The 12937-nt window shown below is 40.0% G+C and overlaps 2 protein-coding genes and 1 long non-coding RNA gene across 8 annotated transcripts in view; 2 read left to right on the plus strand and 1 right to left on the minus strand.

Annotated features, from left to right (window-relative positions):
• TBCCD1 (TBCC domain containing 1) overlaps positions 1 to 4488 on the plus strand; it is a 27368-nt gene extending 22880 nt beyond the window's left edge. For 3 of the 5 annotated variants that reach the window (XM_005201509.5, XM_059885650.1, XM_005201510.5), the window contains exon 8: positions 3305 to 4488. The gene's annotated coding sequence lies outside the window, so the exon portion shown is untranslated. 5 annotated transcript variants of the gene reach the window in all.
• Positions 1168 to 8648, minus strand: LOC132345656 (uncharacterized). The gene is made up of 2 exons (XR_009495107.1): positions 8599 to 8648; positions 1168 to 2926 (listed from the first exon to the last, which is right to left on the minus strand). It is a non-coding gene; the product is annotated as an uncharacterized lncRNA (long non-coding RNA).
• Positions 5693 to 11461, plus strand: CRYGS (crystallin gamma S). Of its 2 annotated transcripts, none has more exons than NM_174292.2 (3): positions 5693 to 5723; positions 10469 to 10711; positions 11115 to 11460. In NM_174292.2, the coding sequence occupies exons 1-3, from the start codon at positions 5703 to 5705 to the stop codon at positions 11385 to 11387; spliced, it is 537 nt and encodes a 178-aa protein (NP_776717.1). In that variant the 5' UTR covers positions 5693 to 5702; the 3' UTR covers positions 11388 to 11460. The 2 variants fall into 2 exon arrangements, with proteins under 2 accessions (NP_776717.1, XP_015327198.1); XM_015471712.3 differs by lacking the exon at positions 5693 to 5723 and adding an exon at positions 9500 to 10326 and having other exon boundaries at positions 11115 to 11461.
• The last annotated feature ends 1476 nt before the right edge of the window (positions 11462 to 12937 follow it).

The following is a 12937-nucleotide window of genomic DNA, read 5'->3' on the forward strand; positions in this document are numbered from 1 at the left end:
AGGAAATCTTATGTGTGCCCCCCCCCAAAAAAACCACACAGACTGTTACGTTACCAACCATTGCTATTTTTTTCCACTGCTCCCACCAGCATATACAGAATTTTAAATGCCCATATTTATGACATTTTATACTGAGAAGACCAACCAGAATATTCAAACAGAACCTATAGCGTTATCAGCAAATAGAATAGCCAAATTTGTCTTTTTTGTCTCTTGCCTGGCACAGTCCAAAGCTGTTCGGTACTTCCCTGTATATGGCTTTAAGGTTTACTCTTTCTAACACATTTCACCTCTGTCCTGTAAACCCACATACTAGTCATTTAATTTAGCTAGTCTTTGTTAATTGTGCATTAATAAATAACTAGAATTAATCCAAATGAAGGTTTGAATACTAAACTCTAGGAAACCTGCAGATTCAATAGAAGAGGACATAGATACAGACACATTTACTGGAAGTTGTTTAATCCAAATACATAGTATTTTTTTCTAATAGAAATTAGCTTATTTTGCTATTTGAAAGTATCTTTAAAGACTCACAATAGAAAAACACAAAGGACATAAGTAGGTAGTTCACAGAAAGATACTTATAAAGATGCTCACTTTCACCTAAAATTAGAAATGTAAGATACTATTTTTCATCTATCACCTTGGCATAGGTCAAAAACGTAATTTACAACACTAAGACATTTCACTTACCACTGAGCAAAGTAAATTTGTGCAACCTTTTTGGAGGATAGTTTGACAAAATCAGAATTAAAAATGCACACATTCTTTGACTTTGTAATTTCACATCTTAGATTTAGCTTACAGATATGTAAAGATCTGTTTAAAAGAAATGTTCGTTGTAGCATTATTTGAAATAGCTGTAGGCTGGAAACAAGCCAAATGTTTCTCAGTAGAGGGCTGGTGCCTATGAACCAGTTCGTTCATGCTTGGAGTGCATCTTTAAGAAGAGTGGAGTATGTCTACAGGGGTTCACCTTGAACGATCTGTGGTGGAGTGAAAGTAAAAGGGGAGAAGGGGAGTAAAATGTTGCCTTGTGTGTTTGAGAAAAAAAAGGAGGGATAATCCCACATATTTATATACTAATTATATGCTTTTAAAATTTCTGAAAAGTTATAAAGAAATTGTTAAGAGTGTTTGAAGAATGAGACTGGATGTCTAGGGTAGGAGAAAACTTATTCTTAATTTTTATTGAGATATAATTCACATACCATAAAACTCACTTTTTAAAGTGAAGAATTCACCAGCTTTGATTATATTCACAAGTTTGTACAACCATCACCATGAACAAATCCAGAACATTTTCATCACCCTAGAAATAAAGCCCATATACATTGATAGTCAGGCCCAAATCCTCCAACTCTGATATCTCCTCTGCCCCGTGTTCCCGGGCAATCTCTAACCTGCTCTTTGTCACTTGCCTTGTCAGTTTTGGACATTTCAGGTATTGATAAGTGGAATCATGCAACATGTGGCGTTTGTGTCTGGCTTCTTTCACTTAGCATAATGTTTTTAAGGTTTATCTGTGTTATAGCATGTGACAGTATTCCTTTTTATGGTTGGATACTGTTCTGTTCAGAGAAGGCAATGGCACCCCACTCCAGTACTCTTGCCTGGAAAATCCCATGGATGGAGGAGCCTGGTGGGCTGCAGTCCATGGGGTCGCTAAGAGTCGGACACAACTGACCGACTTCCCTTTCACTTTTCACTTTCATGCATTGGAGAAGGAAATGGCAACCCACTCCAGTGTTCTTGCCTGGAGAATCCCAGGGACGGGGGAGCCTGGTGGGCTGCCGTCCATGGGGTCGCACAGAGTCAGACACGACTGAAGCGGCTTAGCAGCAGCAGCAGCACTCTTCCACTGGGGCTTCCCTGGTGGCTCAGTGGCAAAGAAACCACCTGCTGTGCAGGAGACATGGGAGACATGGGTGTGATCCCTGGGTCAGAAAGATCCCCTAGAGAAGGAAATGGCAACCCACTCCAGTATTCTTGCCTGGGAAATCCCATGGACAGAGGAGCCTGGTGGGCTACAGTCCATGGGGTTGCAAAAGAGTCAGACACGACTTAGCAACTAAACAACAACTATTAATATTCCATTATATGGATATACCACACTTTATCTGTTCATCAGTTGATAGACATTTGAGTTGCTTCCACTTGTTAGCTGTTGTGAATAATGCTGCTATATGTACTTTCTTGTATAAATTTTTGTATAGAGATATGTTTTTATTTATCTTCAGTATACAATACAGAGGAGTAGAATTGAAAGGCCATATGTTTAATTTTTTGAGGAACTGCTGAACTGTTTTCCAAAGCTGGGTAGCATATTCTTTACTGTTTATACATTGTTTATATTTTCAGTATGTATTACTTTTTATGAAAAAAGAATTTTACAATACTTCAGTTGCTCAGTCATGTCTGACTCTTTGCAACCCCATGGACTGCAGCACGCCAGGCTTCCCTGTCCATCACCAACTCCCAGAGCTCGCTCAAACTCACATCCATTGAGTCAGTGATGCCATCCAACCATCTCATCCTCTCTTGTCCCCTTCTCCTCCTGCCTTCAATCTTTCCCAGCATCAGGGTCTTTTCCAGTGAGTCAGTTCTTTGCATCAGGTGGCCAAAGTATTGGAGCTTCAGCTTCAGCATCAGTCTTTCCAATGAATATTCAGGACTGATTTCCTTTAGGATTGACTGGTTAGATCTCCTTGCAGTCCAAGAGACTCTCAAGAGTCTTTATGCTCAGCTTTCTTTATAGTCCAACTCTCACATCCATACATGACCACTGGAAAAACCATACCTTTGACTAGATGGACCTTTGTCAGCAAAGTAATGTCTCTGCTTTTTAACATTCTGTCTAGGTTTGTCATAGTTTTTCTTCCAAGGACCAAATGTCTTTTAATTTCATGGCTGCAGTCACCATCTGCAGTGATTTTGGAGCCCAAGAAAATAAAGTCTGTCACTTACAATAGTCAATAAATAGTGAAGTTAAGAATTGAAAATCTGATGAAGATTAAACAAAGGAAATGGGAACTATAAGAGGATAAAATTTTACTTTAGACTAATCCCCACTGCCTACTACTTTGTCTATATGTGAGTTTCTTTTCTTTATGTCTATATGTGAACCTAAGAAAACAGGAATGTAGTTAACTTTTAACTCACACTAAAAATCTGGAGTTTTATCACTCTAAATTATTATCTGATTGATTTATGTGATGTTGTGAAAAGGGTTTTTTCCTATTTTTCCTTGAAGGCGATAGAAAATTGTGATTATAGTTTTGTTTTCTTTTTTTTTTTCCAGTCATTTTCAGGATCCTGGCAACATGTGGATGAACAGAAGATGGTGCACACGTTGAAACTAAACTGGGAAGGTGCTCTTGCTGCTCTCAACTTTGGAGATTTTTCTTCCTATTTAAGACCTTTATGTTTCCTTCCAATTTCACTTGTTATTGTTTACATTGAATTTTAGTCTAAACTTCTATTATATAAACATATTGTTTATAGAATATTAGAAGGCTCACTTTATGATACTAAAATGAAAAAGTTGATGAAGACATGTTAATATTAAAATGACTTGAGTATTGATTTAGTAAACCTTACATTTTAAGTTGTGTAATGAAAGGGTTTCATCCTTTCTAGAGTTAAATAAGAGTTTTATAGTTCTTTGTAAGTATTTAAATTGAAATTGCTATGCCTTTTAAAAAAGAATTGAAATGAAAGTATGACTTGGAGTATAAATATAAATATAGCAGAAAAGCTTTTATACAAAGATTTTAGTCCTTAAAGTATACAACAATGAAATTGTGTAGACTTTTTATTTTTCATTTTCTGCTTCAAATTTTCAATAAAACTCTAAAAAGTAATTTTCTCCTTTTGATTAAAAAATAAAGTTTTAACTTTAGGAAAGGTTTCCAAAGTCATTCTGTGATGTTATATCAAAATAAAGTTTACATTTGATAGGAGAGTTGTGTTCTTTAAGATAAAGGAAAAGTTTAATAAATAATCTGATTGCTGATAAATGTTGTTTCATATGCTCTTTGGTCAGTGAATTAGTAATTATATCAAAATTAAATCTCTTGTGAAGAGATAAGAAATCTCTTATTTCTAAAGTGAAAATTAACTCTCAGAATGTTTTAATTGGAGTTATTACGGTTTTTAAGATGAAATTTAACCAAGCAGAGCATTGTCAAATAAAGAAACACTGGAGTAGTAGGAGTGTGTTTTGGAAATTGCTATTGGTTAATAAAGTTAATGGTATTAATTAGATACTTTCTTTAAAGAATACTAAGCACATAACTTAATACTTATAACCCAACAAGCTTCATATCAAGGCACATTTGTCATTTTCTGAACTAACCATAATATATCTGGGGGCATCCCATTTATAAAAATATTTGCTGGAGTCTTTATTAGTGTAAAGATGAGGAAGTAGAACTTTTAAGAAGAGTATATTTGACCAGGAAAATTAAAATGGAGAAGACTTGATTTGTTGTTTGAGTTTACGTGAGATGTAATCTTATTCATAAAATCAGAGGTATATTAAATGCCAAAAACTGTTCTCTACACGGGTTCTAAGATGATAGAATGGCAGAGAAATGCCACCTAGCAGGCGGCAGGTCAGGCTTAGCTAAACCTTTGTGATGCAGGATTTCCACAGTAACTTTCTACTTCTTGGGCTACATACCGTAGCACCCTTTCTTGTGGACTAGAACTTTTGTATGTATGTGTGTGTGTGGGAAAAAATGTCAGACTTAAAGGACAGTTGGCAGGAGTGTGAATTCCCACATGCCCTTTGTCTGGGTTGACCAATTGTTAACATTTTGCTACATTCACTTTTGGAGAAGGAAATAGCAATCCACTCCAGGATTCTTGCCTTATGGACAGAGGAGTCCATGGGGTCACAAAGAATCGGACACGACCGAGTGACTAACACACACACGTATTCACTTAACCACCCTCTACGTAGTGTTACTATTCTATTTTTGCTCAACAGTTTAAGGATAGGTTCCCCACATCTGGGACCTTAACTCCTAAATACGTTAGTATGTATTTCCTAAAACCAGACATTCTTTTACATAATCATGGTACATATAATTAAATTCAGGAAGTTGTAACAATGGCGCAATAGTAGTACCTAATATACAGTGTATATTACAGTTTTTCTAGTCATGCCTAAAACGCCACTTGTGTTGACTTTCCCTCCAAACACAGTACCACGCCCTGCCATTAGTTGACATGTCAGTTTCATTGCTTTGGAACATGTTTTACTTCCGTTCAGAATTAGAGTGTGGTTTTTCAACTCATCTCCTACAAGCTCTGTTGAAGTAAAAAAAAAAAGATATTGGGGGTTTCAAGGTGGCTGCTTGCTAAAAAACCAAATTGCCCAGGTAAGAGGATCTTCTTTGTTTTTAATTTTGAAAAATTTGGCTGGGTTTTGGTGTCTTGACTCAGCAGTCTATAATACAGCAAGGCTTGGTAAGCATTAAGAGGGTACTGAAGCTTTCCTTTATTTCATAATCCCGATTGTTTTTCTAGAAACCATCAATAGCCTCTAAATGACTGACTCAATTTTTGGATCCTATTCTCATGACTAAGCAAATGTTTGATTTGAAACCAGCCCAGTATAAATGTCTCTGTGCCTGTAACTCTCTAGCCATTCCTGGATTTCAGCACTGGGGAAACCAGTCTATGCACCAAACATGTCTAAAGCTGGAACCAAAGTAAGTAAATGGTCACGCTGATTTCTAGCCTACCCAGTTTCTTTTCACGTAATGATACATTGAAAGAAACATTTTGCTTCTTTACCTGGAGGTGAGTGTGATAGTTAGAAGGCTGGGATGGTTGAAGAAAAGATGAAGGAATTCTTATTATATTTTCAATTCCAGCAATTACCAAATAATTTATTAAGGGTTTTATCTTCATGTGTGGTGCTATGTTGAATACTGTACAGGTAGGTAATGTGTAAGTATCATCATGGTTTCTGCCTTCTAGCAACTGATCTTTGAATTTCCACAGGAATAAGATGTGCAGATAAGAGGATTATGTGGAGTAGAAAACTTTCAGTATTCAATTAAAATTTTGTCTTGTGAAATTTAGCCTCAACCATTAATATTCTAAGTAGCCAAAGTGGGTGGACCAATCAGGTGAATTAAATCCTACATCTCCCCTTCATTCAGCAGCTACTCTTATCCTGTTCCCTAAATAAATTGCTGACTTAGATCAGGAAAATTGCCTCTAAAATATTTGATTCATAATTGTTGGACTGGAAATTGATTCTCTTTGTGAATGAGGGAATATATCTTCCTTCTCTTTTTAATTCTTCACTGACTATAGGTCTAAAGAAAGCCTCTGGTGCCTGGTTTTCCCCCAATGTTTTACTTTGAAAATGTTCAAACCCACTGAATCTTAATAAGAAATGGTGAAAGAATACTTGTCTGTCCTTTACTTAAATTTCCAATTGTTTACACTTTGCCATATCTAGTTTCTCTGTCTCTCTTTTTACTAAATGATTTGAAAATAAATAGCAGACTTCATTATACTTTGCCTTAAGTGTTTAGGCATATCCTAAAAACAAGGGCATTCCCTGTATAAACATGATATCCTTAGCAAAACATAATACCTAATATTCAGACTATATTCACATTTTCTCCAAGTGCTCCCCGCAAAAATGCTTCATGGCTGGTTGATGTGCGATCCAGTCAAGGACCATGCATTTCATTTGGTTGTCAAGTTTCTTTAACATTTTTTAGCCTCTTTAATATAGAACAGTCCCCCCTATTTTTATTGTTGTTCTTTGAGATACTGACATTTTTCAAACTCCAAACCCAGATGTCTTATAAAGAGTACTGAAATCTGAATCTTTCTGATTGTTTTCTCATGTTTAGATTTAGACTAGCGCCTTGGCATGAAAGCTACATCGGCCATGTCAGGCACTTCCCATTGTATTTTTTCAGGAGGCACCTGTTAACTTGTTCCATAATTGGTTAGTGCCTGATTTTTTTTTTCCCCCCAATTTGGAAAATAGAACGAATAGTCATAGTTGCATCCAGAAGGTTTGGGGAGGAAAAATGAGACAATGTCTTTAGTGCTCTGAGATTTTTGAAAAATATGCCATGAGAATCCACTAAAGAGAATCTGAAGTCTTTAGAGGGCTATCCACATGCGTGGAAGGAAGGCTATTATAGAATAACTCCCACTTTCAATGATTTCCAGCGTGGGAGTACTCTTATTCCTCGTAGCTGGTTTATTCACTTAGTCAAAACTTACTTGCTAGGTCAAAGGGGATAGTAATTTGTCTCTTACTCTTATTGCTTCTTCCTTTCTCACTATCTTACTAGCAGTTTAATCCGAGGAGTTATGGGCTGGGCAAAAGCAATTTTTCTGTTTGTTTTTGTTGTCTGTAGAATACTCAAGACATTTTCCCCTCTTCTGTATTGGATTAGCAGGCTGTTTGTTTTTTTAATTGACAATTGGAGGGATTTTGTAATAACTTTTAGGAAAATCTGCACATTTCTTAGCCTTCTCAACATCTTTTTTTGTCCAACCTCTCAGCTGACTATAAAGTGGATTTATATATTTATAAAGTAGATGGTCCTTCTACAAACTGAAATTGAGTAGAGGTGCACCATTCTCTAGGTCCTAAGATTCGGAAGATCTCCAACTAAAAGAACAGCTTGACCCTGGAGCTCAGTAATGGTACTATGGCAATACTCGTGCTTTGTTTCAACCTTGGGGTGGTTGGCTGGTCTGCTGGGAAGGTGAACAGCAAGCAAAAAATTATACAGATTTCTACTGTTCATATACTGAAGTCAGCCACATAAGTGTGCAGAAGGTAGTAAGTGTGAGAAACAAGGAAGAAAGATTAATTTCCCATGGCATATCCCTTGTAGAACATCTTACTTGGTGAATAGTTGGCCAAAAACCAAAGGTCAGTTGAATTAAGGAGTTCAGAAGCTATCCATTCTTAGGTTACCTTGATTTTCCTAAAGATCTCACCACAGGTTTTGGGAAAATCCTGTCAGATTCAGGATCAGTCTTGCTCCATTTCTAAGAGTAAATGGCATATGTTGAACAGAGCCAGCTGGGCAAGTAGAAAGACAACAGAGGGAGAAGTAACCACTGACTACTGGCCAGAAGTTTGCGCTGCTGTCCACAACCAACTTGTAACTAGCTAGTGACCTTAGGCAAGTCATTTAACTTCTTTATCTGTCACCAATGTAGAAAAACTTTATTGGCAGTCATGAGGCAGCTATTAAAACTGCTTTACTGGCACTGTGCCATCAGACCCTCAGAACAACTCTGCAGTGGGCAGTGTTACCTAGATTTAACGAGTGGTGTTGCAATTTTGTTTTCTCATCTGTAAACTGGGGTACCACATATCTCTAAACCTGTCTTATGCTAAAATGGAAAAGGGAGCAGGAAGAGATGAATGTGGGAAGGGGCAAAAGGGGGTGGAGTATATGATTTAGGGGTGGGAAGGGTAAGGAAGCTTTTTTAGGGAACAGGAAAGAGAAGAGAGAAACGGAAGGGGTGGGAGGGGACAGTTTACAGTGGAAGGAAAAAACTATTAGTAGGTTCCCATCCAGAAAGACTCACCTGGGGTAGAAAAGAATGCGGTGTTACGCCCAACTGCAAGTCATTCTTGGTTTCTTCCTCTCCTTCAGCCCCTGCATCTGGCTAGTCACCAGATCCTCGTTTCTGTGACTGTCTCCTCAGTGTCATTCATGTCGCTATTGCCTTTGGTTGGTCCTCAGCAGCTCTCAACTCCACCATAGCAGTCAGCTATTTGTAGGCACAAGCTGCTACATTATTCTAGCATGGCTTCTGGGTCACTTCTGGCTTTATTTCCTAAGTCTTCACCATGTGCTCAGTCTGCACCAGGCTTAGTGAAGTACTTGTCCCTACTCTATGGTGGGCCATGTTCTTTCACTGCTTTATTCCTTTAAACGAGCTGTCCTTTTCCCTCTGCCTCTAGAAAACCCCTCCTTATCCTTCAACCCTCACCCCAGAGATCCTCTCTTCAAAAGTCCTCTCCAGACTCTTAACTGGCTCTGCTGCGGTCATCTAAAATGGCTGACCTGGTTTTTCCTCCTTCTAAACTGATAAAGCATGTTAGCCACCAGGTGGCAGCACAGCATCAGGGAATGACACCTGTGATTTCAGTTGGCGTATAACCTGGCAATGATCATGGGTGTGGAATCATAGAATCAGAAGGGACAAACTCTGTGGTCCATTTGGTCTAGTGGTTTTCAGAAACTGCGTCATGAAGCCCTGGGACTTCCTGGGAACTCGACTGCCTAATTCAAAGAGAGAAGTTTTATTTTACAGCCAGGGCTTCAACTCCAGTCCAATCCTTTTATTTGACCAATGAGAAGCTGCAGCCTGGAGCGATGGCTTGATTAAAATAGCAGGGCTGATTGTAGAGCTGCAGCTCTCCACCCAGGCATAGTATTTCCCCGTTTCCCAGGGCTGCATATTTCCCAGTGCTGTCACAGGCCTTGGAGGATTACCCTGAGGATTGTGGTGCAACTTGATAAGAGCTTGAAGCAAAGAACATTCTTGCCTTGTCGTTTTGTTACTTTGCAATGACTCTATTGGCAACAACATAATAGTACAAAACTTATATCTTCATATCTGTATATTCTATATTATCTAAAGTTCTTAAGCTAAAGTTTATGTTTTGTTTTTCTTTTTATATTTCTTATCATCTAAAATGAATTTCTATATATGGAACTCACTCATCTTCTTCCAGCCTTTGTTGAGGGTTTTGTCCAGTTCTGGGCATAGGAATCCATAGCTTAAATAAGGCTTGATCCTTGGCCTTGAAAGAAGTCTCGGTGGGAGAGACAGATAAAAAAGTGAAAAATGTATTACATAATGTGGTAAGTAGAATGAGGAAGCAGAGAAGGCAATGGCACCCCACTCCAGTACTCTTGCCTGGAAAATCCTGTGGACGGAGGAGCCTGGTAGGCTGCAGTCCATGGGGTCGCTAAGAGTTGGCTACGACTGAGTGACTTCTTTCACTTTTCACTTTCATGCATTGGAGAAGGAAATGGCAACCCACTCCAGTGTTCTTGCCTGGAGAATCCCAGGGATGGGGGAGCCTGGTGGGCTGCCATCTATGGGGTCGCACGGGGTCGCACAGAGTCGGACACGACTGAAGCGACTTAGCAGCAGCAGCAGAGTGAGGAAGAAGCCATGAACCTGAGTCTGAAAATAATGGCTTATAGTAGAGCACTCTTGTTTGGCTTCATCTTAAGCCCTCATAAAGTCCTCATTCCTATTGCTGACAACCAAAGTTGTCTGCCAGAAGGCAGATGTGAGGTACAGTAGAACTATATATTTCTCTCCTCAAAATGGAGGGAAAAGGAATTCTTAAAGTGGGAAATATGCCCTTAATTTTCATTTTTCTGTAAGCGCAGCCACCTCACCCCTCAGTCCTTTCTTCGTTTGCCCTGTACTCCAGATTACTTTCTTTGAAGACAAAAACTTTCAAGGCCGCCACTATGACAGCGATTGCGACTGTGCAGATTTCCACATGTACCTGAGCCGCTGCAACTCCATCAGAGTGGAAGGAGGCACCTGGGCTGTGTATGAAAGGCCCAATTTTGCTGGGTACATGTACATCCTACCCCGGGGCGAGTATCCTGAGTACCAGCACTGGATGGGCCTCAACGACCGCCTCAGCTCCTGCAGGGCTGTTCACCTGGTGAGTCTGGAGGTGGTGGACTCTCTCTCTCTCCTTCCCCTTCCACCCCTTTAGGCTTTTATGTAAAGGAGTTTTCTTAAGATTTTCCTACCTCTTAATGGGTGGTTGTCTCTTGTTGGCTGCTGAGACTTCAGTCAAGTGTTAGATCAGTTCATCATAAGACCACACGATTTATTTCCACTTTCTTTACCCCTTATATATTTTAAGGAATAAAGTTTTCCTTACTGAACGTCAGCTGTTTTAGTCAGTACACAGTTGGGATGGGAGTTCAGATCATCTCGCTTTCAAGATGGTGGGTCCTGAACTGCTCTCTTCTCTGAGTTCCTAGCCTGCTGTTCATTTCCGTAACAGTTGCTGTTCTTTTCCCCTTGTTTTCTGTGTTTTTTTTTTTTTTTTTTTTCAGTCTAGTGGAGGCCAGTATAAGCTTCAGATCTTTGAGAAAGGGGATTTTAATGGTCAGATGCATGAGACCACGGAAGACTGCCCTTCCATCATGGAGCAGTTCCACATGCGGGAGGTCCACTCCTGTAAGGTGCTGGAGGGCGCCTGGATCTTCTATGAGCTGCCCAACTACCGAGGCAGGCAGTACCTGCTGGACAAGAAGGAGTACCGGAAGCCCGTCGACTGGGGTGCAGCTTCCCCAGCTGTCCAGTCTTTCCGCCGCATTGTGGAGTGATGATACAGATGCGGCCAAACGCTGGCTGGCCTTGTCATCCAAATAAGCATTATAAATAAAACAATTGGCATGCATTCCACTGTTTACTGTGACGCCTCTCTTTAAACACCTTAAACAGGGACCAGTCAAGTAGTGCCCTCCACAGCACGCAGTCACATAAAGCAACTCCCTCTTCAGGTTACCGTTCTGTGTCTTTGTGCCAACCAAAATAGGATTGCATTGAAAGGATAGACAATCTTACTGCCACATGGTGGCCCTTGTTGCTTAAGGTCTATGTTAATTCACCAGGTACAGTCATCATAGCTGCCGGTTATTGTGTGCCTTCATTTTCCCATTTCTCTTCACAACAGCCCTATAAGTGAGGGGGTAGGGGGCAGTGTCTAATTGCATTTCACAAATAAATAAATTGAGGCCTAGAGAAGTTCAAAAGTTGCCCAAATTACCATCTGGTGAATGGAGGAACCTGGGTTTGGTACAGGACATTTATATTTCCAAAGCCCTTGTGCTTTTTATTTCTAACTCTTTCATTCAACACATTGGCTGGGGATCTCTGTGCATAATGTAAGACCATGAGAAACTGAAAAGCTAGGAAGGACAGGGCCTCCCAAAGTTCTGCTTGAGCTAGCACACCTATCAAAAATAGGCAGTGAAAACAGGGCTGTTACTTGAAAATAATAGAACTCTGTGTGTGTGTGTGTGTCAGTCACTCAGTCATGTCCAACTCTTTGCGACCCTATGGACAATAGCCCACCAGACTCCTCTTGTCCATGGCAAGAATACTGGAGTGGGTTGCTATTTCCTCCTCCAGGGGATATTCCTGACCCAGGAATCAAACCTGCATCTCCTATGTCTCCTGCATTAGCTGGCAGGTTCTTTACCACTGAGCCACTTGGGAAGCCCTGTGTGGTAATTCTCTCAAAAAGTATTCATTTTGTTAACTTCCCCTGCCTTTTGTAATTTTGTCTGTTTTGAGTGAGGGGTTTTGATAAACTGGGGTAGAGGAATGGGAGGATGAGCACTGAGCTGCAGAGAGCTCTGGGGCCTCCCAACCTGAAGCTAACTTTTCTGATCTCCAAAACCAGCTAGCTGAACCAAATGTTCGCTCCGGTTTGTCAAACATCGACATTCTCTGGAGGCTGAGGACTAGCTGATGACTAAGGACCACTGACACTCATTTTTAGAGGTATACTTTCAGGAAGTGGTTCAGAGATACTGCTCCTCCTTTTCTGCCCAGGAAACTGGAGTGGTGGTAACAGTGAGTTAGGGCCAGTCTCTCCTCTCATATCAACTGCTGCCACGTTCCATTCCATGGCGAGTCGGCCGCAGTCTGTTCAAAACAGCCAGAAAAGCAGCTCTGGCAGCAGCATAGGAAAACAAGTGTCAGGATGACTAACCACAGCCTCAGAGAAGAAGAAGATGGCTTTTGACAGATGAAACTGAATTATCATTTCTAGATGTTAGATGCCTTTTGGTTCATGCCCTAATCCAGAAAGCAATTGCAACCATTCTCCCCAGCTGTAGAGACATCAATCAACTTGCACTTAAATGGA

Source organism: Bos taurus, chromosome 1, assembly GCF_002263795.3.
Source record: "Bos taurus isolate L1 Dominette 01449 registration number 42190680 breed Hereford chromosome 1, ARS-UCD2.0, whole genome shotgun sequence".
Classification (NCBI taxonomy): domain Eukaryota; kingdom Metazoa; phylum Chordata; class Mammalia; order Artiodactyla; family Bovidae; genus Bos; species Bos taurus.

Coding starts and splice junctions, on each gene's coding strand:
- CRYGS (XM_015471712.3), top strand. CDS start 10,201: ATGAACCTGAGTCTGAAAATAATGGCTTATAGTAGAGCACTCTTGTTT. Junction 10,327..10,468: donor TGCCAGAAGGCAGATGTGAG/GTACAGTAGAAC, acceptor CCTGTACTCCAG/ATTACTTTCTTTGAAGACAA. Junction 10,712..11,114: donor CCTGCAGGGCTGTTCACCTG/GTGAGTCTGGAG, acceptor TTTTTTTTTCAG/TCTAGTGGAGGCCAGTATAA.